This window comes from Pleuronectes platessa, chromosome 14 (genome assembly GCF_947347685.1).
Source record: "Pleuronectes platessa chromosome 14, fPlePla1.1, whole genome shotgun sequence".
Classification (NCBI taxonomy): domain Eukaryota; kingdom Metazoa; phylum Chordata; class Actinopteri; order Pleuronectiformes; family Pleuronectidae; genus Pleuronectes; species Pleuronectes platessa.
Genome location: NC_070639.1, coordinates 18253734 through 18280072, shown reverse-complemented (window position 1 = coordinate 18280072; position 26339 = coordinate 18253734). Strand labels below are relative to the sequence as shown.

The following is a 26339-nucleotide window of genomic DNA, read 5'->3' as shown; positions in this document are numbered from 1 at the left end:
TTGAACCCACTCCTGTCAGTGTCTCCGTGGATTCCTCTTACATGATAGTGATTCGAGTTCAAGTTGGAGACCTAAAGGAAGCTGGGAACAATAGACGTCGGGGAGAATGGAGTCGTCAAACGGCCGCAGTGCAGCGTGGTGTTGGCCTCTATTCAAGGCTCCAGCGGAGATTTCCATTTCTTTACATGCTAAAAGGGGCTATGAAGGGCCCCCGTCAAGCCACAAGGTTAATGGTCGTGTTCGGTCGTCCCGGCCCTCTCACAGTGAGACAAGCTGAAAAACAAGTGGTGCTTTTTTTCACTTGGAAATGTTCCAGATGATTCGGGATTAGCATATGAGCTGTGCTGCCTCAGCAGGGAGACGTGTGCAGGGGAGATTTTTTGTGATTAACACTTCACTGGGCTCAAATGAATCCTTTCAACAGGAGGCCTTGATGGTGGACTGGGTCAATATCAACCAGCACATACACAGAACTGTGGTTCATGGGCAAACTGTAGGATTCACTGTAAACTGATAGGATGTGTCAAATATTAGGTATTGTGCATTGGAACTGGTGAAAACCTGAGGGGGTACACAAAGAAATAAGCGATAAAAGAAGACTTTAATAATCCTGAAGGAAATTGTTGTGCCAACTTGCTCCAAGATTACAGCAACAACAAAAAAATGCATTGAATTAAACAGTATTGAGGTGAAATATAAATGAAAAGTGAAAATTAAAAGTGTGTACAGAGTAGGACCAATGCCTGATGACAATGTGAGACAGTAAACTACTGATAAACAAAAGTGACAGTAGGTAGTAATGATAATGTAAGTAGTGATGATAATGGGTGTAATGATAAAGGAAGTATAATGATATTGGGATTAAGTCAGTTATATTATGAATATTGCACATGAATAGTAATATTGTGCATTATGCTCGAGTTTGTTTTAAATAGGTCAGAGCTCGAAGTGTGTTTTTTCCACGTCATTTCTTTCATTAATTTGATTATATGCTTGAATATGTATTTTTGACCTTTTTCTAAACTCTCACCGACTACATCATCATCATCACCATCATCATCATCATAAAATATACATATCGGGGGACACACTTCCCATAATTGTCCAGGATCCATATGAGTGCACTCCTGTAAAACCCTCTGGGAATTCAAGTGGGTCCTCTGCCATTCATAATTTAAGCTTTTGTTCTCTTAAGTGTGATGAGGAAGAAACAACATACTGCTCAACAGCCGCACATCTCTAACACTGCCAAAGTGTTAATTGTAGATGCACTAAGCCTGTCTGAGAAGATGATCCTGAAGCCATCATCTCTTGTGAAACGCAACAACACAATTTCCCTGTGCAAAGCTGCGAAAGAACAGATCTGTGACAGTTTTTATATCCGTTTAAACAAACTCACGAGGGTAAGTTGCAGTGCTTACTGTAGTAGTGAGGGATTCCTTGTTTGCTTTGCTGGGTCAAAGGCCAAAGCTGTTGAAGTAGACAGGAAATAGTTCCTACTGGTGATTCATTACCAACATCTTGAAGACCATTGTCCAGCTCATTTGGGTTTTTCGGCAGAGATGTGTTTTAGATTATGAGTGACAGTATTAGTACCCATAAGTACAGAATCCATTTTAAAGAGGCTTTTTGCATACAGAGGATGAAAGGAATACAAATACATGGGGGTTCCTTTTGGGCACTGACCCGCCCCACTAATGGCTGCATTGTTTTGGCTGGAGAAGTGAGCAGCAGGAAGGCTGTTTCCTGCGTCAGGAGCTCCTGTGGCCAACAGCCTGAGAAAAGCTTTGATGACACCCCCACTGTATTCAATCCAGCGGCGCTTGCTGTGCATGGCCGTTCCTGCAGAAGGTCACTGGATACCTGGATGTCCTGACTGCGACCGGTCACAGGCGTGAAAGTGATTTCATGGAGATCTGGTCGCATTTAGTGCTCATGTGGATGTGTGAAAAATGTGTTAAACAGGCCACACATGGTGGTCACATGTTGTTTTGCTGTTATCAGCTGTGCCAAGAGAGGTTAAGTTTCCATCTGTATGTTTAGCAGGATAACGCAAATGAGATTAGACATTTTTCTGAATTCTCCGATTTCTTCTCTCTGATGTTTGGCGGAGTGATATTTATGAGTGTATTTGATGTGGTGCGAATCAAAAAGAAAATCTGGATCTAGTGAATTTAAATGTGGTTTGGGCCTTGGCCGAGGTATGTGCTTTACTGAGTGACATTCTAGTTTACGTCATGTATTTCAAAATGTATTTTTCTTTATATTGTATTCATGCCTTCATATGGTCACATGTATAACTATAATTTGCACCTGTCTTTTTACTTTGCAGATAGGGACACTGAAAACAACCCGCGGCACACTGCCAATGGGTGCAGGCAAATCAGCTCCAATTATTGTCTATTATTACCATTTATTATAAATGTTTTTACATTTATTTATCCAGGTCACCTCCAGTCTGAATATATAGTTTGGAAATATATCCACATTGCTTAGAAGAATCACTTGTCAAAGTAGCCTGGGAATATGTTTGATTCTAATAAATGTACTTGTGACTCATTAACTGCCACAATAGACTCTTTGACTACGTTTATATTGTGAGTCATTTACTGCAAAATGTTTACATTGTGAGTCATTTACTGCAACATGTTCACATTCTGAGTCATTTACTTCACCATGTGCAACAGCATGTTTTACCCTTTGTAACACAATGGATGTGTTATAAGATACTATGTTGTATAATTTATTGTGATCATTATCTGCATAAAAACGTATAAGTTATTTAACTACATCCAAGGTAACGGCCGGACAAACTAGCTCAAGCGGAACCACAGTTTAGTCATTCGTTTCTAGCCGGAACCTAAAGCTTCCGATATTCGGTGCTCCCTGTAAACAGGTTCTTCCTTCCGGTTGCCGTCCATGCAGCGAACAGCTGATTTGGAGTTTCTCTCTCTCTCTTTCTCTCTCTGTCAGAACGTCGTGAAGTCTTTTCCTCGTCACTCCGTGAGACCGTAGCTCGACATGACGAAAGACGAAGTCCAGGGGTAAGAACGACGCGTCGCAGCTCACGTCTCACTCAACGCATTTTAAACCACCACTGTTAGCACTGTTAGCCTCTAGCTAGCGTTGCATTGACATACAGCAGATTGCATCATCTGACAGCTTCAGCAAATAAATCATTGCGTTTACCTCACGTGAGCACAAACGTCTGAAATACACTCAGTGTAACAAATAAACACAATCACAGCACGAGCCATGTTGTTAAACCCGCGTCACATTAATCTGCAGGAACAAAGTTTGCAAGTTTTGAGTTTGTGTGATTCAGACGCGAGTTGATCCAAAGTTGATCCAAGTCGAAATTGAGTTTCCGGGTGAATTCAGCAGATGCATAATATGAATATGGTTGATATGAACATGAAGTGTCATGGTTTATAATGAGCATTGTGTCTGAATACACGCAGCATTGAAATCTGAATCCTTTACAAACACAGATCATTACAATAACAACCTTTTCTTCCACACTAAAGTTTATATACTTGCACTATTACATGCATATAGGTTTTTAAGGGGAGTGTGCACATCCCAACTTGTCACTTCATGCTTTTCCACATTCCACTGTTGGCCTCCTGCAGTTTCCCCTCTGGTAATGAACCACTTTGCTTTTTGATAATACCAGATGAATAAAGACGTCACGACCTGGTGAGACGAAGGCCCAGGAAGAAGCGACGTGCTTGTCTTGACCTCCCCACTATTCTTCTTAATCATCAAACAATTAACACCAATTCAGCAACTTTTAAACTGAAGTGAAAGTTGTGGTTTAACACTCAAAACACTTGATGAGCAACAACACATTTTAGAAACGTGTTGTCGAGCATTAAAACCACAAATGTACAGTGTCCTCACCATGCCTCTGCTGTGTAGCAGCAATATATCGACACAAATCCTGTCGTATTGCTATTGATAAAAATACTATGGCCATTATTATCCAAGTTGTCTTTTCACCTATTTGTATATCGCTTTGGATGTAAATGCAATTTATCGAAGGTATATTTCTATATTTGTGCCGCCTCGTTTACTTTCAGTTTTGTTGTGACATATTGTACTTTTGATTAATGTCCCTGCGACGACTGATAACATTGAGTTTAATCTCCTCTCGTGTCAACGCTTGGGCTGTATTACACCTGTTGGGCATGTGTCATCATGGCATCTGGTACCCGAGCTAACTGACTGGTGGCAGTTGCCAACTCGGAATAGGTTGATTATGTTTAACCGTACAACATCAAATAACGTCTCAGACAGCGTCGGGTTAATTCGCGTTGTACAGCATTTAATAGTGAGGCTTGTTTGTGTATTGATATAACAGCAGACTGTGTGTTTTTTTTAATTTATTTTAACAGTTGCTCCCCAAACACAGACTGACTTCTAGCCTGAAGGCAACAAAGTTTGTAGACTCAGTTGAACAGACTCAACTGGCTGTTGGATCATAAATAACGTAAACAAGTCAAATAATCACTGTTTTAATGATCTACCTCACGTCTCTGTTTCAACCTGGTTCAGCCTCATATCAGTAAAACAGGAGAGCGCTGGGTTATCCCATTTTTTTATGTTAGTTCATTTGTTAGCTCCATTGATGCAGAAGCTTACTTCACACCTTTTCTCCTCAGAATTGAAATGTCTTAATATCTTGTTTTAATGATTGAAGACAAACGCTGGCTGTTGGGACAGTGTTGTATAGGGGAGGTATATAACCTGTTTTTTGTCTGTTGGGACTTGAGTTTCTTGTTTAGACTTTATTGCTATTCATAGTTGGCCTTTGGTGCTTGTTATTTCCTGCAACTAAATAGGAGCCGCTCCGATATTGCTCTTTGGCTTCCTTCAGGTCGACACACCTGGTCTAAGGAAAAAACCAAGCAGCCCTCATTCATTCGTTCCCCTGCAATCGCAGCACACTTTTGTTAGTGAGTTAGTGCAAGTCTGATTCTGCAGTGTGCAATTTAAGTTTATTATATCAAGTCTGTGACTCATTGGTTTATTGCTGCTTTATCTTTTTACAGCCTTCAGGTCTTTGACCTAAAGTAAAGGCGGATCACTTTCCTGGGAAGCGGCTTGAGACCTGAATCACTTGCACTTGTATTTTATTTTTCGTCTCAAAGGCAGTATATCTAATTTATTAAACATTGAATGCTTCATACGCACAACAGAGGCAAAAATTTAAAAAAACTAAAAGAAAACAAACATCTCCTGGTGAAAAAGCGGTGTCATACACGTAGAAATTGAAATTGACCGGACCTGCTGTCCTGTGCATTGTATTGTGAACTAATTGTTACATCTTGATAAGAGAGTTGTGTTGTGTTGACTTAGTCTACTGTCCTTTTTTCCCCGCAACAGAACAAACTTTACTTTCTAGGCAAATGTCGCTTGCTTATCAGGTCTGACATTGTGTTGACACTGTACGGGATCTTAACAAATAAAGACACCTTTACTTTCAGATAAGACTAAATGCTCTCATAATCACATAATCTGTGTTGTTCAGACTTTAGAAAAGTGGATTAAAAAAAGTGTAGGTGAGACCACTGTCTTCTCAAAGCATCACTGTTTATTCAGCCAGTCTCACACTGTTTGCTTTTAGCTCTCCAACCTCCCGGCCCTCCATTCACAAAGGCTACAGCTGTTTTGTCGTGTGAGAAAAAAAAACAATGGGGTTAAAAGTTGGGCAGACTTAAAAGCTCGAGGTGACCGTGGCTCAGGATTCATTTTCCCAGGCGGTCAACAACTTCCTCGTGGGGCGCAGGAAAAACTTGGTGGTGGAAGTGGACTTGCATGTTTATCTTTATGCCTCTTCCTGTTTCAGGGCGACGGAGGAGGAGCAGCAGGCCCAGTCAAAGAAAGGCCTGAAGAAACAGCAGAAGGAAGCGGAGAAAGCCGCAAAGAAGGCTGAGAAACAGGCCAAGCTGGTCAGTGTTGTGTTTTTGTTTCCCCCCTTTTTTTGGTTTGTTTCCTAACATCCGTGCCCCCCCCTCGTACAGCTGGTACGGCGGTGACGTGCCGGCTCGCTGGGTATTGCGGGTCAAAGAGGGTAGATTAGCCGGCAGGGGGGCAAGAGAACCCATTGTTTAAGTATTCCTGTCATTTTGGCTTTGTTTAGTTCTACCCAAAACAAAGTGCTATTTTCTTCTACACTAAGCACACAACATGTTGGGCCCCTTGTTAATGAGCAGTTGCAACCACTTTACACAGTAAAGGTCAGACTTACAAATATAGCAGCAAACATGTCCATTTCACTGCGGCGCACATTTGCATCATGGTTGCGGATAGTGGTGACATTTTTTTAAAGGTCACCGGAACTTACAAAACTTCTTCTGTGCATTGCCAACTCTCAAAGTCTTCTCATGCTAATACAAGCAGTCATCGCTTCCCCACATTTCAACTCTATAGCTGTTTCAAACATGACCTGCGGGTCCAGTCAGGAGAAGTGGGTACAGGCTTTACCCGCAGTTTGCTTTTCACACATGCACAACGCAGCGAGAGGTTCTCTGCAACAAATCCTCGTCAATGTTTTCTGTGTGTGTTGTTGCCCCCTTGTCACACCTATATATTGGTTTTGTTTGAGTTTTTTTGTGTCTTTCGAGCGTGAGAAGCCTCAACCCCTTACTCGCTCGTGGTGAATCTAGCGGGGATCCACTGCGACATTCACACCTCAAATTCACCTCACTTTCTACAGACTTTATACTAGGAGATCATCCAGAGCGTTTCACTTTGACTTTTGCTTTAACACAAGCATCTCCTCCGGATATAATACGGAGGATCTGCAGATTTCGATGCCTCAGAATCACTGTAATCTTTCATATACACGTGTAATTCAACATGATGGCTGAGACATTCAGACACTTCTTTATCTAGACATGGGAGTATTCTGATTAGGTTGTCATAGAGATGACCATAACCTAACTAAAACATGGAACAAACATGCATTGTGCTGTACGGTTACTGATGTGCTCAGATACACACTCGACAAACAGGCTGAGCTGCTGTGATGATCAGCTTCAATGCTGCTTTTCCTGTCTCGTCCCGTCTCTCACACTAAACAATCGTTTGGATCTGCAGTTGCGTAAAGTTAGATGTTAATGAGATATTACATCAGCTGCTCTCCTGAAACCGTATTTGAACTGTACTAATGTCTTACATACATTCCTTTGTCAGTGTACAGTTGCCAAATGACATCCATACAAAAATTGCAGAAAATATAATTGATTGCTGACATAAGGCACATCTGACGCATTTGGGTATGTTCAGACCTTAGCGCTGACCAATTGTGTTTGTGTCACTGGGGACAAAATATTAAAGTGTATTTCAAGTCTAGAATTTATTTTAACCTCAAGATTTGAGAAGCATCCAGCCGCAGTTTGACTTTTCCAAGACTGATCTGACACCTCATCCGTTTGTCTGTCATGCATCAAGTGGCCTTTAACGGTGAAAGCATCATGTTTTCCTCTCCTCGAGCCGGATATACCCGTCAGCATGTTTCTTGGAAGAAGCAGGTGTTGTCATCGTTTAATACACTTGCTACGTTGTCTGTATTAGTGTGTTGGAGCAAGTGTTACCTCGAGGAAAACCTGAAAGCTGAGTTGGAATATTTATTAGCCTTGTGATTTTGTGATGTGCTGACACTCGTCACGCTCCGGTGCCGGCCAGTTGCGTCAGGGTTTGAGTCGGTCCATATTCACTTGATAGTAAGATGCAATATCATCCATCATGTGACTGTATCATCACATCAAGGTTGGGTGATTCCAATTCACTCCACCGCCACCAGCCATTTCAGACTGCAATATCAATTTGCATAGAAAATGGAACTGTAACTTTGCCAAGACTCGATCTCATCGCACTGTGGGAGTCATTTGCCGGCGCAGAGATAAAAAATATCTGTCCACTTACGCTCTTTCTATTATAAAGCAATAGCTCCTGCTGCCATTGCTCATTCTGTGTGATGTGTTGTAATGGGTAGAAGAGCCGGGGATTCCAGGGATACGAGGCTTTGCTCCGGGACTGAGCCATGATTTATTAACTTTATTCAAATCCTTGATAGCAAAGGAGGAAAACGCAATTTACACGACTGTTGTGGCCAAACGTTTAAAGTTGCTCCATTTGAAGTTGAGTGTTTTTCAAGATTCCGATGATGTTTTGAATTTAATAGTCTTCTTGTTGTTATTTGCCCTTTTAAACCCCTGTCAACACTTTGTGTTTCAGGCTGCCGAGCAACAAACCACAGAGGAAGATGTAAGTATCCAGTAAAGATCATAGCACTCTGACCTGAGACCAGTTGTCTGTCTGTTTACCTCTGCGTTCACACCTTTGCTACAGTTTGAATACAGCTACCAGCAGGTTGAAGTCTGTTTTTCTCTGTCCTACAAAGATCAAGATAAGGCTCATTATCTGGTCTGTCTGTATGTTATCTCGCATGCAGTAGACAGACTGACGCACAGAAGATCAAGTGGTAGAACGTCTTTGGAGACATTGGACTGTTATTCAGCTGTTTGATGAAATGCCTGATCTCAACTGCTAACGTCACACTTGTGTTTTTCAGGACTTTGCCAAGGACCAGTATGGTGTGCCGCCTATGGTTCAGTCCCAACAAAAACTGGGTGAGTATTTAAGCCACGGCTGTCACAGGCAACAGCAACCAAATACCCATCTTTAGCAAAAATGATCCTGAATAATAGAAGAAAACCAAGGATGATTAGTTTGTTTTTGGTCAAGCATCTCATCTCATTTTCAGTTCCCAACTGTGGATGTGGTTCCTTTCATTTCACAGATCAAACGTGGTCTATTATTTTGAATAAAAATTAGCAAGAGGTAAAACCTTTGCTTTGCCCTATAATGTAATGACCATATACCCATTTCTCTATGATAATAATTGGTGTTTTAAGAGTTTAAACAATTTCCGCCTGCTCCTGTGTTGGTACATTTCCTCCTTTTAGATATTCCATTGTGTGTCTTCGTCTGCATAATATCAGCACAGTGACAGAAACATATGCATTCCAGAAGAAGTTATTTATTCACACCCACATAGTGTAAAAAAACGATTCAGTGAATACAGTACAGGCAGTAAACAGAGGGACTCCTTTGGTTGGAGTAAATGTCTTGTTTTATTATTATTTCAAGGTCTCTGAGTTTAGTTTGTTTGGCACTATACTCAGTTTTCTGTCAATCATCTGACACCAGAAGTGTAAATCGACCCGAGAATATAATCCTTGAAAACTTATTGTTTCCTTTTCTTTCTTAAGAGTTTCTCTCTCTTGCTGATTGTACGATATAACTGACAGTGTATTTTTATAACATTTGAACACATTAATGCTAAAGAAAGACAACCGGTACAAATGTAAACTCGGCTCGAGAAACCAAATGGGTTTCAGATCTCGTTCGTCTCTTGTGACCTTTACCTTCAACTTGTGCGACAGACAATGTGAGTCAGTGTATTGCACCTGAACCTCCGCTCTAGAAGTGAGGAAATGACAATATAATGATGAAATGGAGAACGCGTGCGTCCCTCAAATTTCATGTTTTGATGCAAGATTACATCCTGAACCAGAACGTCCTGGATAACACTCGCCTGCCTGTCAAGCGTTAGCGATGTAACATGATTACGGCTGATGCACATCAAGAAAAAATGCTTTTAGACCCCTTGTCCCGATAATTGCAGTAACTAATAGCGTGTGTGATAACTCCCGGATGAAGGAGGCAGCAGGCGGACCTGTCACGCTCGTCAGTCGGTCTGTCTGTCTGTCTGGATGCTCTTTCAGCTCCAGTGGCAGCAAACAAAGTGGGTCCTCCCTCACCTGCATGCCAAGCTCCGCCATAGGGACGGGGTGGAGGTGTGTGGGATGGAGGGTGAGGGCTTTAGTGTGGGTTGACGCAGAGTTCCCAGCCAAAACGGCGGCTCTGTTTTCCTTAGTGCAGCCTCGGCGTCTGCCTCCCCTGCTCGGCGATAATGAGGAGAAAGCATGGCTCTGAGTGACACAGGTGAAACTAGAGTCAATTTGTCATGAAGCCCACAAAGAATAGGTGCGTTAGACAGCTTTCAGCAGGCCTCCTAGTGTGTCTTATTTATTAGGCACGTCTGTAATTTGAGCATTTTATTGTGCATCCGTCTACACACGCACATGCATGCTCCCTCACATGTCTTTCTGCCTTTGGGGGTGTGTAGGGGGGAAAACGGGAGGGTGTTGAGATTCTTCTTACAGAGGTGGGGGAGGCAGGAAAGTTCCTTTTTTGAAGTAATAAAATGTCCATGTGTGCGTTTTGTGTGTGAGCCAGACAGGGCCTTGGTACGAATCCAGGACCTGACTCCTGAGAAAGCCGACCAGCTGATATGGCTGCGTGCCCGAGTCCACACCAGCAGAGCCAAAGGTGAGATCATCGCCCGTCTTGGTTCCCCATCTTTTGTTCTAGCACAACTTTCTTTTGTGAGGAGAAAAAACAGCCAGACGACCCACGTGCAAATCCTCTGTGTTCTCTACTGATATGTGTTAAACTTCTTCAAACCAGGTTTCCACATCGCTCACTTCTCTAAACTGCTCTTTGTGTTGTTAGATTTCTGTTGTTAGACAACTGAGATCCCTCTCTTTAGGCTGATCAATGTCAAGGTTCAGAAACAAAAAAAAGGAAACGGACAGATTCTACAGTGAGGAGTGATTTATTGGTTTGTCTGCCTGGCCGCAAAATTATGCAAAAACTACTGAAATGATTTCCATGGAATTAGGTAGATGCATGAGTTATGTGTCAGGAAACCCCAGCATGATTCTTCGAATTTTACAGTAACACAGAAATATGAACAAAACAACTGAACACAATTGTTTATGCCATACAGAGTTTTATTCCCCCTTGTTTCCATGTTAAGCAGAGTTTGACAACCTGAGGGTGTTTTTGATATCATTTCATCCGACTAGCTTGCCAACTGAAAGAACAGATATCTCTTTTAGCTGGGTTACAGCCACTGGCAGCCATGTAGCTGCTCTGCTTGAGCTCAGTGAACCCACCGAGTCTGCCAGGTTACTGCATCTCTGTATGAAACATCAAGCCTTTTTACTGCCCTGCTAATAAATCTGTCGTTACAAATAAAGTCAGGTCTCCATGATGATCTCCTTTGCCTCAGCCTTTCAAGATAACTTCCACAGTTCAGAGTCACTTCCCCTCCGCTCATGTCTTCATTCTGCGTGCCTGCTGTAAGGATGTACGTGTGAGCAGAATAACATCCTGATTCGGTCGGGGATGAGGTGCATCTGTTGGTGGGATTGTAGCATCACTGTTCTCCCCACCACCCCCCCCCCCCCCCCCCCCCCTCTTTCTCACGGGCAACAAACATCAAAGTACCTGGGTGGTCTGACTGTCCTCGGCCCTGAGTTTGTGTTGGCTAAGTTGTTTACACTGATTCTAGGTGTGTGTGTTTGTTAGGAAGGTAGCAATCAGCCTTTCGCCACACAGTGCTCTTCAAAGACAAGACTGTTCACAAATGTTTGACACTTTACCTGTAGATTACAAGAAACCTTCCAGCTGAGGGATACCCTCTTCATTCCGAGTGACACGTAGCCCCTTTGGACTGCACACACTGACGTAACAGTCAGAGTTAGCACCAGAGTTTTTATTGTGACAAGCTTCTTAGGCTTGAAAGAGCTTCTACCACCCTGGCACTATATGTTGTTGTTGTTTTGTTTTCAGGGAAGCAATGCTTTTTGGTCCTGCGTCAACAGCAGTTCAACGTGCAGGCACTCGTTGCAGTGGGAGATCGTGCCAGCAAGCAGATGGTCAAGTTCGCTGCAAAGTGAGTACAGAGACTGCTCTTCCTGTCGGAGAGGGCAAAGAACAATGGTGGGAAAATCCTGGGCCCTAATCGCCCCCGTTGATCCATTTTCACACATTCTGAGCGAGGTGGACGGTGTGGAAATCAATCATTTTTCACTTGACAACAAAAGCTGGCTGTTAACAGGGCGGGATACAGCAGCGTTTTAATGGAGCGGTTCCTGTTGAGATGGCAGATACAGCAGCTCGGATCAGAGGAGGAAGAAATACTTAAGACCCGAGCTCCATTAGTCATGTTCAACTCTGAAACTCCAGCCACATCACTGGTAGTCTATGAATTTGCACAACTATCAGCAGAAGTGCACTTTATTAAACGATTAAAAGCTAAAGGGGGTGTGGCTTTTGAAATAAGTAACATATTGGACTTTCACAATTAAATTCCGGTTATTTACTAAACAAAGTGCTTTAGTAAATTACTGTTTTCCTGTACTCCTGTTGTCTGATGAATTTCCTCATATGCCGGAGCAGTTGTGACATTTGATAATACAGCGACTTAGAGCTGTTTAAACCAGCCCGGTAGTTTGGCAGCAGCTGTTAAAGTCGTCCAGCGTCACAAAGAGCTGCCAACGAGACTGAAGACAGAAGAGAAGTGTCTGCTGTTTCAACCTCCCAGAGAAACCGACCAGAGTTGAAAGGGAACCGGCTTCATTAGAGCTGTTAATTAAAGAGCACGTCACTGATAGAGAATGCAGTGTCAAACTTCAATGGAGACGTTTCAGGCCCCGATCATTGTTCCCGACATGTGACCTCATACCCGGCGCGGAGAACGTGACTCTGTGGTCTGACCAGAGGACGAGCGTTTCTCCCTCGGATCATTCGGGACAGAGCTGCGCTGAAAATAAATAAACATTAAACAGTAGCACAAACATTTCTTTAGTTCCTGTAATACTTTGAGTTAATATAGTCATCCATTCCGGACAGACGGGGCCGATTTAATGTGGTGAATAATGAACGATGGACTTTATGTAGACACCAGCCTGAGTCATATGTAAACAAGTGGGAGCAACTAAATGTTTGATGAATTCCAAATGTGCATAAATTACCATTTAACTTGCGTTCATTATACCCGTGCTCCGTAAATCAGACCCTCGGAGCCTCTCAGCCGGTTGTTGACGTTCACAAGGATCTCAACTCGAACAAAAGTGCATCAAGTTTGTAATGAGGGCGAGGTCACTGCTGCCCACACCTGAGCCTCGACCTCTACTGACCCCCACTCTGCCAGTGTCATGGGGCCCTGACCAGGGTCGTAGTTCCTCTCAGTTGCTCATCGGAACACCGGCTTCTACATTCAGCTTTATTTTCTGTTCTCCTACAGCGAGAGGCGAGCAGGAAAAGGACGTGATCTCAAAGTGTGTGACATGGTGGAAAAGTTAACTGTCACACAGGAGGATTTTTCCATCTTCTGTGTGTGTGTGTGTGTGTGTGAATCAGCTATGTTTCAATAGGTTTTTGTAACCGATGATTTATTGTATGAGCGGTAGTTCCTTAATCTGGTTTTGCAATACTGCGGTTGGACGGTTAAATTATTGAGCCACACATCGCCACCTGGCAAAAGAGCGAGTGAAAGTGACGCCACAGGCAACATGGTAAAGTGACCAAGAGGCCGTCTGATGGTCACGGTTAGGATCAACATGTTATGTGTGTTTTTATTATTTAAACATTAAAGAACAGGTGGTTTCATGAGCTCCTGTGGCTTTCTGCCCCCCCGTGTCTTGTTCCACACACTTGGGGCGATGATTGATAAGCGGAGTAAGACCCTGGATTACAAGTCAATCCTCTCATAATCATGTCAAGGGCAGTGATGACATAGCTGAGGAAGTCTAATTTGACATATTGTATATCCAGGACATCCTCCGCTCACTCACACATTTTAATTAAGTGATCTTTAGACTCGGCAACCGACTCGAGCACCTCAGGCGTGTGGAGTGTAGAGCACAAGAGAACTGGGACTGATGTGGCCTCTGAAACTAGATTGACGACAATCATGTGTAGTTTTTGTGTTTTGTAGGTTCAGTTCACTTTTGAAGGGCTTTACAAGTCAGGGCTTTTTGATGAATTGTTGATTCAAATGATACATGTTTGAGTATGTGTGTGATCTTCACTGGCAGTGAGAGCAACAGGTGTACCACTGCGTTCAAGTCAGCTTTACTTTCCTTTTTCATAGTTTCCACAGCGTCTTAAAAGGTCTAGATATGTGATAAACTGAGTTTTAGGCCTTAAAAAATAATTAAATAAGTGAAAGTATTATACAGAAGGTCTAGTGTTGGACAGTTTGTTCATGTAATGCTACTTCTGTCACACGTTTCCTAAAGAGAAATGTATTAGGTCATGCATAGTTTTGAATTGCTGTCTGGGTTGTGGTTCTCTCTCAGTGGTATTAGCTAACTGTTATAAAACTTCTAACAAGACCAATGTGGAACTGATAACCGATCAGATCAGTCTACAAACATCCCAGACAGAATTTGGTTCCGGCTTCTGGCTCTGCATACCGACTGTTTCTGTCTGTAGCTTGAGATAACGTGGCATTTCCAGATTTATTCCCAACCAGGATACTTCACTTTATCTTCAATTATGGAAGTTTAATTCAGGGACTTTTTTTCCATATTCATTCATTTAATATGGTGTAATGAAGGTCTTAAATTTAATTTGTCATATTGACACCTAAGCCTCTGAAGGGTTGTGTGTACAAATGTTTTTGTTACAATGGTAAAACGTTTATAATTTAGTGTCTGGTATATCTTTACCATATCCTCATACAGCCCATCAACAATATATCTAAATGAAGTGCAGGTTTAGTTTAGTGATCTTAATCCTAAAGTTATAGTAAAGATACATCATCTCCAGCAATGCCAGCTTTACTTTATTAATGTCTCTCCACGTTATTCTACTGATTCCAGGCAGCACTGGCCCCAAATTAAAAACAGATTCGATGTGAAAATCGAAACTCTTGTGTTCTCTGAGATGTGTTTCTCTCTGTCAAGTCCCAGTCTTGGGTTAATCAGTCCGTTTCCCTCGGTGTACGCTGGATGTGTTGTCACCGGGCCCTGCAGCGGAGGTTATTAATGCAGGGATTTATTTATCTAACTGATCTCCGACTAGAGGGGAAGGACTTCGCCGGCAGCTGTCGTGGGGCTGAAGGGACAGCAGTTCCCCAACGCTCAGTCCCTCATTACTGCTTTTTAATGAGGAGGAGTGAAGGATTTCAGCAGGTTGCCCATCTGGCCCTGCGCTCCATGATGATCAGTGTTGTCCTGCGCATCTCTAATCTGAGTTGCAGCGAGGAAGCTGCGTGGGAAGATGGTTCCCCTTCAATACACTGTAGTTTACTTTCCTCTCAATATCCAACTGTTATTGTTGTGGTGCTGGGTACTTCCCACAAGCTCTCACTATGATTTAGGTTACAAGCCCGTTGCTCCAAGCTGACACTCACTTGTCTCGTAGCTGGACAACCCTCCTCATATTCACCTGCTTATATGGATTTACCACGATATACAGTTGTGAAAGGGAAATTAGGTAATTTACAATTGTCAATTAGCTGGTGCTGTTTTAATAGTGCACACCTTAGAGTCTGTGAACTTCTCTTTCACTCTTAAGTCAGTGTACCGCGTCACTCAGAATCTGCTGCGCGTGAGAATGACCTTCATCCGCATGCAGATGCTCCCCTGTGACCTCCATAGATTGAATTTATTCTGTGGGAGATGCTGTAATTTGTTGAAATTCTATTCGCCTCCTGGTAGCCATCAATAATTCAATTTTTCAGAGGAAAAAAACCTGCTGTAAACACTATCAATCATTTAATTTGGGCCAAAATGAAGTGATTGGTTTGCAGACCTGTCGGTCACAAACCTCCCGGCCTGTTCTCTTCTTGAGTCTTCAGCTGGAGAGACATACACCACTGAAGCAGAGACAAAAGCCTGAAGATGGCGAGCGAGCGATGGAAACGTCATCTTCTCGCGGTTGTCAGAAATGAGCCTAGCTTTGACAAGAGGCCCTCTTGTCAAATATGGGGAGTGGGACGGATGTATTGAGTGTGTGTTTTTAAAGTGTAACTTGCTCTTTTGACCTTTTCCAGGATTACTAACCCAAGCTTTAATAGACATTTGGGTCTGTTTATAGTCCTCAGAATCAGGAGTAGTGTGTAAAACTCTGATTTAATTGTGTATCTTAGTTCTCCCACTGTGACTCATTCTGCAACAGTCAAATTTGTCTACAGTATGATGTGTGGAAACTTTAAAACATTTTCCTCTGCGATGCAGCCTGTTGGTTTGAACCTAATGAAAGTAGATGGATGCATGTTGAGCAGAGAAAGTGTAGGAGGTGGGCGTGAGGTGCCGTTTCTGTAATGAAAGCTATATGCTCTTGTGGGATCTTAGTCCACTTTACCCCCCCCGTGTTTGCAAATGTCAACGCAGCCTTTGTTCTCTTCGGATGTGCAGTGAGTTGAATCAAAAACAAAACCCACCACCTAACTCAGAATCACTCACCCCACACTGTCCCGCACTGCACACCACGAAAAAATGAAAATGCACGTCGACGCGCGTCAAGAGTGTAAGTGAAATATTGTTCTCACACAGTCGGCCTCCCACACAGCAGTTTGTTTTCTAAGTGATGTCTGTTGTTTACCCTCCACCCTTCCAACTGTCTCCACCAGCATCACCAAGGAAAGCATCGTGGACGTGGAGGCGTCGGTGAGGAAAGTCGAACAGAAGATCGAGAGCTGTTCCCAGCAGGACGTGGAGCTGCACGTCGAGAGGGTGGGCAGAGTTTTCACTGCAGTCAACAGTGCATGTGAACACAGAGCAGATGATACAGTCTCTCTTTTTGTGCTCTACGTCTAAATACAAATACACAATCGCACACATCGATCCTCTTCAGAATCATTCAAGCAGATTAATGCTTTTCTATTCACAAAGGGACAACACAGATTCATACACTCAGCATTTAACTCCTCAGTTCCTCCCTCAGCTCAGGGCATGATCTTTATTTACTCCAAGCCTGAAAACAGGTTCAACTTTGTAATCCGTACAAACACTATACTAGTTACACTTGATGTAGTCAAGAGCTGTCGCACACTGTCCATATTAAGAAAATAACTAAACATGAAAGTGAGATTTGCTGCCTGGCTCAGTGGCTTGCACCGGATTCTACCCACCAACTGAACATGACAACCCCAGTGGTTTTCACACGCAGGTCAACATTTCACACCTAGATGAAGTTTGCACACGCTCGATCTCTTTCACTTTGACACATTCAAGTCGGTGTGGAGTCTGGGTACTTTCCATTACCACAAACATATACTGGAAACATTGGTGCGCTGTGACCCTGTGAATTTTAATGCTCTCGGTTTCCTTCTACCTCCCAGATTTTTGTCGTCAGCCAGGCGGAGGCCCGTCTCCCCCTGCAGTTGGACGACGCCGTCAGGCCAGATGGAGAGGGGGAAGAGGTGAGGAGGAGTGTAGGGAGGGGTGCAGGGAGGGGTGGAGGTCCTGTGTCACCAAAGATCCCTCTGATGGGGACACTCCGGTGCCATTTCTTCCCCCCCCCCCTTAAGTATTGTATTTGCTCAAAACCGAGGCTGATTCATCTTTCCCATTCTGCAAAAATGAAATGTTTTCTGACTGTACATCTGACTGTACAGATTATTATTATGACTCTGTGTGCATGTGTAAGTGCATCATCGTGTAAGTTCGAGAGAGAGGGGGAGGAGAGACTAAATCAATGAATGTATATCATTCTATAATATATAATGACTGCCAGATCCTAAGTTAATTATTTATAGAGTTGAATTAATTCTCAAGGAGGCAGACTTTTTATTAGTAAAATGAAATCGCCCGAGATATCGTCCCAAAAACATCTGGCTGTGGACACAGCCAACCGCAGACAGACGATATTCTTCCAATCACCTAACCGTAGACTGAAATACATTGAGGCTCCATGTGAGGTGCATTAATGAAGTGAAACTTTTTACTGTCAGGTGAAAGAATGAGCTTGAATTGTCCATAAGACAGCTCAGTCTGAGCTGAGGGAAGAAAAAGAGCAGCTGTAGACCCTGCTCCAGACTCTGCTTTCATTTAAACAATTTTGACATCAACTTCTCAGTGTGGGAAAGAGGAACTGACTGTCTGTGTTCGTCAGAGTTCAAGTTCGGTCGGACCAGACAATGGAAACAGCATAATTAACCATTGAGCCCCAATTCATATGAGCACTTTATATAGAAAGCAAGTTTGCAGTGTAGCCGTGCTTTATGATTTATTTGGTCTTTTCAGCTATTTGTCAGCAAGGAAAATAGAGGTCTGTGTTTTTTGGCAGAGTTCAGGATGATCTCATAAAACCTGCTTAAATTAAACAAGATGAAGAGCAGAGTAGCTCCCACTGATTAACATAACAGTCAGGGAGTAAACTCACCTCGATTGACTCACCTCTGTTCGTGCGAAATGTGATTTCATCACACAGTGTTGCTAAGAGCCGGCAGCCATGGTTTATGAAGCTCTCTGAATTCCAATTATGCAGAGATGTGCATCGATACTGAATCATTTGAGATGATACATTATATAAAGAGCTATTATTTCCCCACCTACAGTTCAGGACGTCATTAGTTGTTATTAAACTAACTCTGAAGCTGCTGTCTTGTGGTGTCAGTCACTGGCTTAACAGCAGGTCAGTTCAATACATGATGGTTTCAGATTCAATTTAAACGGTTATTTATTTGATCAGTTTTTCAAAGTTTAGTGTCGTAGCGGTTTAACCTAAAAGATAAAAGGATATTTTAGCCAAAAACTTTATAACCTTTAAAAAATGTATCCAGCAGCACAAATATCCCGTGTTATAATTTCTCACTCGAACTGAACCTGCAGGAGACAGGATCGCTAGAAAGTTAATTGTTGAGTCCCGTCCTCGTTCTGCAGGTAAAGCTGCTAAATAACTGACTGACAACCTCTTTTCCCCAAGATGTAAAAAACAAAGTACACAAGCATTCATGGCTGTTTACACCTGGAAGCTCAATGCAGGTCATGACGTCATGCAGAAAAAGTTCAGGATTTAGACTGCAATTATAAAGAAGAAAAGTACAGAAGGAAGCTGGAGCCAAGAACAACTCCAGAGTCATTTGACCTGAGAGTGAATAACAAGTTTCTCCATTCCCATTACAGACCAAAGCCAGATGTTGGTTTTTTGACCAGCAGAGCAGCGGAAATGTCATCTTCCTTTTTTAGGTAGAACAGCGACTGTTCCTATAGGATTTCCACTGAAGGGAAGTGCACATGCAGCTGCTTAGTAGAGCAGCCAAAAAGGAGGGCCCTCTCTCTGAACTGCCTTTTGATTGGTCCAAGTCACCTGTCAAGGTCCAGACTTCCCCCTGGCTAGAAACTAAACCTAGTGGAAGTGCATGAATCGACTTTTCACTCAGATCACTTGATTTACATGAATCCAACGGTTATTTATTAGAGAGCTACTGCTCATAAGGCCAGAAATATGTTGCCCACAAGCGGTTCATTGAACAGGTGAACGTATCTCGCTGCAGCCTCTCATGTTGCCTCTTTAGAACTGGTAGAAATGCTGTGTTAAGCTCAACAGCTAGGCGGATAGTTTAGTTTAATTGGATGGATTATAATTCCTCTTGCTGCAGCAGTTTCTCAGGTTTAGAGCAGAAGTTTCAGAAAGTTGTCTGAACTTTTTGCCACCCCTCTAAATTATGATCAGCGAATCTTTAAAAAAAGCTGCTGTCATTATCTCTCATGCTCATCTGTGAAAGGTGAAGTTGTTGAGCTGCAATAATCACACTAATTCAAAAAGGGAACAGACGATCGCCTTCTAGCTGCTACAGTTATATTAGCAGACAGTTTCAAATTCCCTCTTCTAAAAGCCGTAGTTCTTAATTATGCAACGTTTGTGTATATATTATAATGAGAGAATCTATATATGGCTGTCACCATATGAGAGAAAGCTCATGTTTATCCTGTTAGACAATCCCAGGTGTTTTCTTTGGGGATTCCATGTATCTCACACTTGTTGCAGCACCTGTCTTCCCAAGAGACACAGGCCTTAACAGCCCGGTCGGTCTCTCTGTCTGTCTCTCTGTCTGTCTGTCGTTTATTTACTGTGCACTGGGCGGCTCGGAGCAGGATGTGAAGCTATTAGCTCAAATCCAGTGGGTCCTATGAGGAAGCCTGACATCCATGACCCTGGAAGCAGTGGTTCCTCCTGTGATGAAACATTTACTCTTTCATTTGTGTTCTCTATTATTGCTTCATTGCTCCACGCTGCAGATGTCTTTTGTTGTAGTTGACCTCGTACAATTTGTTGCATGTAACAAAGCAACTGTAATATATTTTAACTGGCATGTGTTAGAGCTGTATAATCATGGTGTTTGTTTAACACCCGGTGTTTTTTAGTTTTACTTGTATTCATCGTTAACCTGTATTTTCTGTGTGTGAGGGTAGAAAAACCTTGAAAAAGCGTTTCTACATCAGTGGCCATGACACTCATGTGAACACGGACTTAACAGTGGCTGAACATTTCATAGTTGGAGGACGTTTGTTGATGTGATGATGTTTGTGTTTGCCCACAGGAAGGCAGAGCCACAGTGAACCAGGACACCAAGCTGGACAACAGAGTGATTGATCTCAGGGTAAGTTGTTCCCAGAACTGAGATGAGAAAAACCCCTGAATCTGTGACAAAGGCTGCAGAGTGTTTGTCTTGATATATCTAATCTCACAGGTGGCATGTTCACATTAGAGGCTTGTGAAGTCGTCTGGGGAGATGGAAAAAGAGCTGTTGGTTCAGATATTTGAAGCCACCCCAAGTTTTCAGGGCTATTATTCACCATGTCAAAAATCTTTTATTTTAGAAAACGCATCCGTTTTGCTTTGCAGCAACAAAACAAACCTATGTTTGACATTAAAAGCTCAGCAGACAACTGTATGATCTACTGTAAACACATTGAATGCAAAGCAAACCACAGCGCCTCTAAAGTGGAAAGAGGGTCTGTGATTTAATGGGCAGGTGCTTTCACTCGTGTGCAGTGTGGGAGATGTGCAAAGTCTACCCGAGCAGCAGAAGACACCAAGCCACAAAGTGTCTCATTGTTTTGATCTGTGCCTCCCACGTGGATGGTGCTACAGGCAGGAAGGCGCAGACACCAGGGCACAGAGCCACGTAGCCCACAAGCCTCGCAGCAACACCTGTTTCTCTAACACTGCACTTTGAGCTCACAGACTCACGGCCTGTCATCAGTTTTTTACACGCGGAGCCCAGTGAAGCTGTAAAGTGGTTCCCACACTTGCAAGGGGAGACTCCTAAAGGGAACCATAAAACCAATCCAATAATAATTTAGTTCCTATGGAGCTGCCCTTTATAACTTGACCATGTTTAAACAAGGCTCTTCACACTAAAACCCTGTGCTCACAGCTTTACTCCTGCTCACGGACCCACAGTCACAGTGCTGGACAGTCATCCTAGTATTCGCTGGTGTTGAGAAGCATGATAGACATGTAAGGAAATACTCTTTAAGTGTATATGAGAATCAGTCCAAGCTTTAGTTTAATAACCATTGGTAAAGCCATTAATTTTGTGTATTCATTTATCAGCTTTTAGCATCTATCACTTGTTTGGTTAATAAATCAGCATCGCAACAAATAAAAGCTGTAAAAGTATTAAATTATTCAGATTGGATGGGTCTTTATCACCAATGCCTCTCTAGCCAGTGTGCTACCTAGTTTATGAACATGGGTAAATGCAAGTTTATTGATAAGTGGTGGTTAAAGCCAGTTTTTTGGTTTGTGTTTCCATTATAAGATTTAATTTCAAGTGATTTAAAAAAAGCCCTTACATTTAACTTGTTTACCACTATAGACGCACCGAAAGAGGAACATTTAATTGTGTTGTCTGAAACCTGCCTGTGGTGGAGCGTCACCGCAGTAGGGCTGCGAGCACACTCTGCCACTGAGAGGTGCCTCAGTTTCAGGGAACCATCAGAAGATCTGTCAGTTTCTAGTAACTAACCACCAGCCACCCTCTTACCTGCTCACTGCAGACGTGCTGTAAACAGGAAGCGCTTTCTAATCTTCGAACATGGTCCTGCACATGCTGTTTTAGGTCGATTACCCCCCCCCCACATTTGAAATGGGGCACAGCCACATGTGTAATACAAGATACAAATGAGTCATAGGAGTTTTGGGGGTTGAATGAATTATTAGGTTCACTGCTCTTTAAAGGCTTTGATCACAGTGTTTTGAAGCAGGAAAGTTTTGTTTTTCTTCACATCTTCTTTTTGCAGACTGAATCACTGATGTATTCAGATTAGAAATGTAAAAAAAGTTCCGTCAGACGGCCCTGAGGCATTGTCTGCAGATTAATGAGCTTCGCCAGTGTGAAGACATTATCACCTTTCATTTCTGCCAACTGCTAGTCAGACAAGGCTGATTCAGGACTGGACAGGAGCCCGAGATGTGGGGAAACAGAGAGCAATGAAACCTCTTAATTCGACCTGGGTGTCCTGTATTGGCAGAGCCGAGGCCTGTCTTCATGAAGATGTATAATAACTGGAGTTGAAAGCCAGTAGAGCTCGCTTCAAGAAATCTTGTGGTCATTTGAGATGAATCAGTGGATTCTAGGGAGTGTTCTCTTACGTTCTCACATGGTGTGTCGCCTAACTGTTGTAGCTTTGGGGATTTTGGGGCTTAGGTTTTTACATTTATCAGCTGGCTTACAGTTTGAACCCTTCCTTGATTCCAGAAATAAAGAATAATTTGTTAAAAATACATAGTGATAACATTAAACTCAGTTATTAAAAAATAAATATAATAAACTCAAGGTGTGACAGATATGTATGAACACAATAATATGGATTTGGGTAAAATATTCGTATCGGTTTATTGGCGGGTGGTAACAAACGTCAAGGTGCGTTACCACTGTCTACTGTGTTGGTGCACCGCTCCTGGAGTCACTGCAACATCCAAAATTGGGTTTATTGGGTAAAATCTTGAAATGTGATACGATGAAGCTTGGATTCCAAGGAAGCTACTGACCCAGCCAGCCGTATTTCCTCAGGCAGGGTATTCCAGAGCAAGGGAGCTCTTATTTCAAAGGCTCTGTTCCCTTTACTCTTCACCCGAAAATCTGCGACAGTTAATAGTTCAATATTTCTCGGGACTCGTGCTGGGCTTTGGATTCACGTCATTGTTGTGTGGAATGATTGTGTAGAAATAAATCTTGTGACTCATGCTAACCATGTCTGTGTGTTTGTTTGTTTGTTTGTTTGTAGACAACCACCAGCCAGGCCATCTTCCGGCTGCAGGCGAGAGTGTGCCAGCTCTTCAGAGACACCCTCACCAATAAGGGCTTTGTGGAGATCCAGACCCCCAAGATCATATCAGGTACAAAGACATGATCCTGCCTCGTGGGAAAAAGAGACATTAACGTGCACCGAGTCTTTTTCAAATGGAGGCACACCCTCTCCATATCATATCACCACCCACAGATGTCCCGTGAGTCATCGCGTGGCGGTTGTAATGTTCACTTCCTGTTTGGGTTGTCCGTTTCTTTTTCTAGATCAGGAACCACATTTCTGTTGAAGCTCCCAAAAACGGTTTTGTTGGTTTTAGTGACTAATAAGGTTTATGAAACCAGACTCAGATAAACAGAAAAAACTTTTTCTGACCAATGCGAAAATTTCTTCCGTTCCTGTGGGAATTTTTATTAAACTCTCATATCTCCACACAATGCCCCTAAATTGACAGCGGAGGTTTTCCTTAAGCCGGCTCCCCAAAGGCCTTATCCCACATCACAGGAAGAAGCAGAAGACCAGGGGAGAAAAAAACCCATCAGATTTAAACAAAAACCTTCCCACCAACATTCAGAAGATTCAGTTATTAGAGTTTTTCCCTGCTAGTGTATCACTCATCCTTGAAAATCTATTCTCAACAGCAGGAGCCTCATTTATAAAACAGTGTGGAGGATCCATACTAAAAATGTACATGCGCACAAAAGCCAAAAATGGTGGGATTTATAAAACCGTGCACATGCACACCTGCAGGCGAGGTTCCCTTTCCAAATCACCACAGTCCACCTGCACACGTGCACATGTGGATCAGCCTCATATCCTCCCCTCCTCTATACACCCACATTCAGTTGTAACTGGTCAATACAGAGCACCTCATAAATATGATGCATAGAAATGAGCCTGTGATGAATGGTTCTTCATGGTGACTCATGGAAACCAAGAAAAGGATTTGTGGGACACAGAAATCAAGGTCTTCCCTGTGTGAGAGCTGAGAGCGCGTGCACTGCAGCTATTTAACACAACAACCAACAAATAAATAATTTGCTAAATTAATCTTGAATGCTGCTGGATGTTATTTTGCAGCCAACATTGATAATTTAGCCTTTTTTAAAGTGGTAAAGGTACCTCGCCTCAATCCTGCCATCATCATACATATGCCTCTCACATTTAACTTCACAACCCGGCTTCTATTCACCACCTCCTCATCTTCGTCACCGATTTTCCCCTGTCTCCAAAATGTACACACGCATGGTTCAGTTGGTTTTCCTTTAGGCGCAAACATTCTCCTGTCATGTTTTATAGACCCCAGCTTTAGCGTGGGAAGTGGCGGACATCTTTTTCAGGCCTCATTTCTTACAAACACAATTCTTGGACGTTAGGCCCCAGGTCTCAGATACCAGTATAACTTTTCAGTTCTTCAGCTGAAATGCGGTTTTTCTCAAAAGTCTCGAGCAGTGTCTCTCATATTGAACTGTGGCGAAACCTGTGGTGCGCCCACTTCCCCTTTTCTTAACGAGCCAATCGTGTTCTCACATTTAAATTCAAAATTGCCGCTCTTGGTTTTGGCGGCACCTGTAGATCAACAGTGAACTTTTAAATTTTTTGTTTGCGAAAACCACATCTTCCTGTGTGCCACCACCCAGAGCACACGCAGTGGCAGTTTGTGTCGTGTGAGGCACCACCCAAACCCTATTTTGGACAAGATGAGTGTCAGAATATGCCCTCTGACGTCTTTTGAAAAAAAGGAACCGCAAATGTGTCATGTAAATCGGGCGTATGCTTTATAAGTCTGCGGCTTGTAGTTGTTTGTTTTTAAAAATATGCCAGACAGGTGTATGCCAACGTCCAAATATCCCTATTTTCAAAAAGACAGTTATTACTGTAAATGAAAACTTTGTGTCTCATCTTTTGTGGCAGTTTGAGTTTGCAACATGACAAACATTCAGTTTCCATCAGTGGGTCTCTTATCTGGAATTAAGTAAATCATTAGATAGATAATTTACCTTCACCATTTCTGTCAGTATGTGGCTTGAATATCTCAAGAACCATTCATTTCATCAGCTTAACACAAGCCATTTGTTTAGTTTATGGCCCAAGGAAGTGCAGTTTTAAATTTAGCAGGATTTGGACACACGATACGCTGAATATCAATAAACTTTGAATAAACAGGCGACCAGCGCTCTGTAGCAGCGGTGGCTGGGACTCATCAATGTAAGTGACCTCATGACAATGGGCGTGTTCACGATGACCAATTCCCCAGTTCAGGGTTCTGTGAACTGGGATTAACTGAGCTTTGAATAAACAACTGAACAGCTCTTTGTACAGTCCTTACTTACCACGGCTCAATTAGCGCAGGTCACTGTAACAGTTTCAGAAAGAACAGGCAGGTTTACAACATGCACTGCACTAGTTTATCAAAACCTCTATCATCTCCAGCGGCTAATGTCATTTCTAAAAGGTGTCCACTTTGTCCTCTCTCAGCTGCCAGTGAAGGTGGAGCCAACGTCTTCACTGTGTCTTACTTCAAGACCAGCGCCTACCTGGCCCAGTCTCCCCAGCTCTACAAGCAGATGTGCATCTGTGCCGACTTTGACAAGGTCTTCTGTGTGGGGCCAGGTAAGTTCCAGTCTCCCATCTGTCCCCTCCACATCCACTTGAGCGAGTGAAATGAGCAGCAGGAGTCTAGTGAAAATCTCTCGGCCCCATTAAGTGAGAAGTCTGTTTCAGAAATGGCTCTTAATGCATTTAGATTACTGAACTTTTAACAGACATCCCTCCTTTTGTGTATTACTTTAACTGTGTTCAGAGCTGCTGTGTAGTTTAGTGTGTTAGCGACACAGTGGGGCTTGTAAAATACTTTATGATGCTGTACGGGATTTAAGACTGTCCTCAGATCTGTGGGTAAGCAAACACTGCCACCGCTCGATTATATACAAAAAGTCACTCAGAAACATCTTACTTCTTTTTAACATGACACAAAACATCTGACCTGAGATAAAATGAGACATGGTGGAGATGGATGCACATTTTCTCCACCGGCTGAACCGGGGTCCTGGTTTTCTTCTCCGCACACAAAGAAATCAAAGGACTTGAGGTCATCAAAGCTTCAGAGGCAGCGATGTGCTCGCTGCTGTTGCCTTAGTTACAGTCCCACCGATTCGGCAAGTCAGGAGAATCGAGATCAACTCTCCTCGAAGCCCTGGTGTC

At 42.9% G+C, this 26339-nt stretch overlaps 1 protein-coding gene across 1 annotated transcript in view; it reads left to right on the top strand.

The window, feature by feature from the left end:
• Nucleotides 1-2883: 2883 nt before the first annotated feature.
• Nucleotides 2884-26339, top strand: part of dars1 (aspartyl-tRNA synthetase 1) — a 28620-nt gene continuing 5164 nt past the window's right edge. The window contains exons 1-11 of the mRNA XM_053439397.1: nucleotides 2884-3044; nucleotides 5852-5954; nucleotides 8245-8274; nucleotides 8582-8639; nucleotides 10312-10404; nucleotides 11713-11815; nucleotides 16505-16607; nucleotides 17216-17296; nucleotides 20420-20479; nucleotides 23115-23226; nucleotides 25614-25748. Of these exons, the coding sequence (XP_053295372.1) occupies nucleotides 3022-3044; nucleotides 5852-5954; nucleotides 8245-8274; nucleotides 8582-8639; nucleotides 10312-10404; nucleotides 11713-11815; nucleotides 16505-16607; nucleotides 17216-17296; nucleotides 20420-20479; nucleotides 23115-23226; nucleotides 25614-25748 (901 nt within the window). The 5' untranslated portion in view covers nucleotides 2884-3021. The remainder of the gene's footprint in view (nucleotides 3045-5851; nucleotides 5955-8244; nucleotides 8275-8581; nucleotides 8640-10311; nucleotides 10405-11712; nucleotides 11816-16504; nucleotides 16608-17215; nucleotides 17297-20419; nucleotides 20480-23114; nucleotides 23227-25613; nucleotides 25749-26339) is intronic.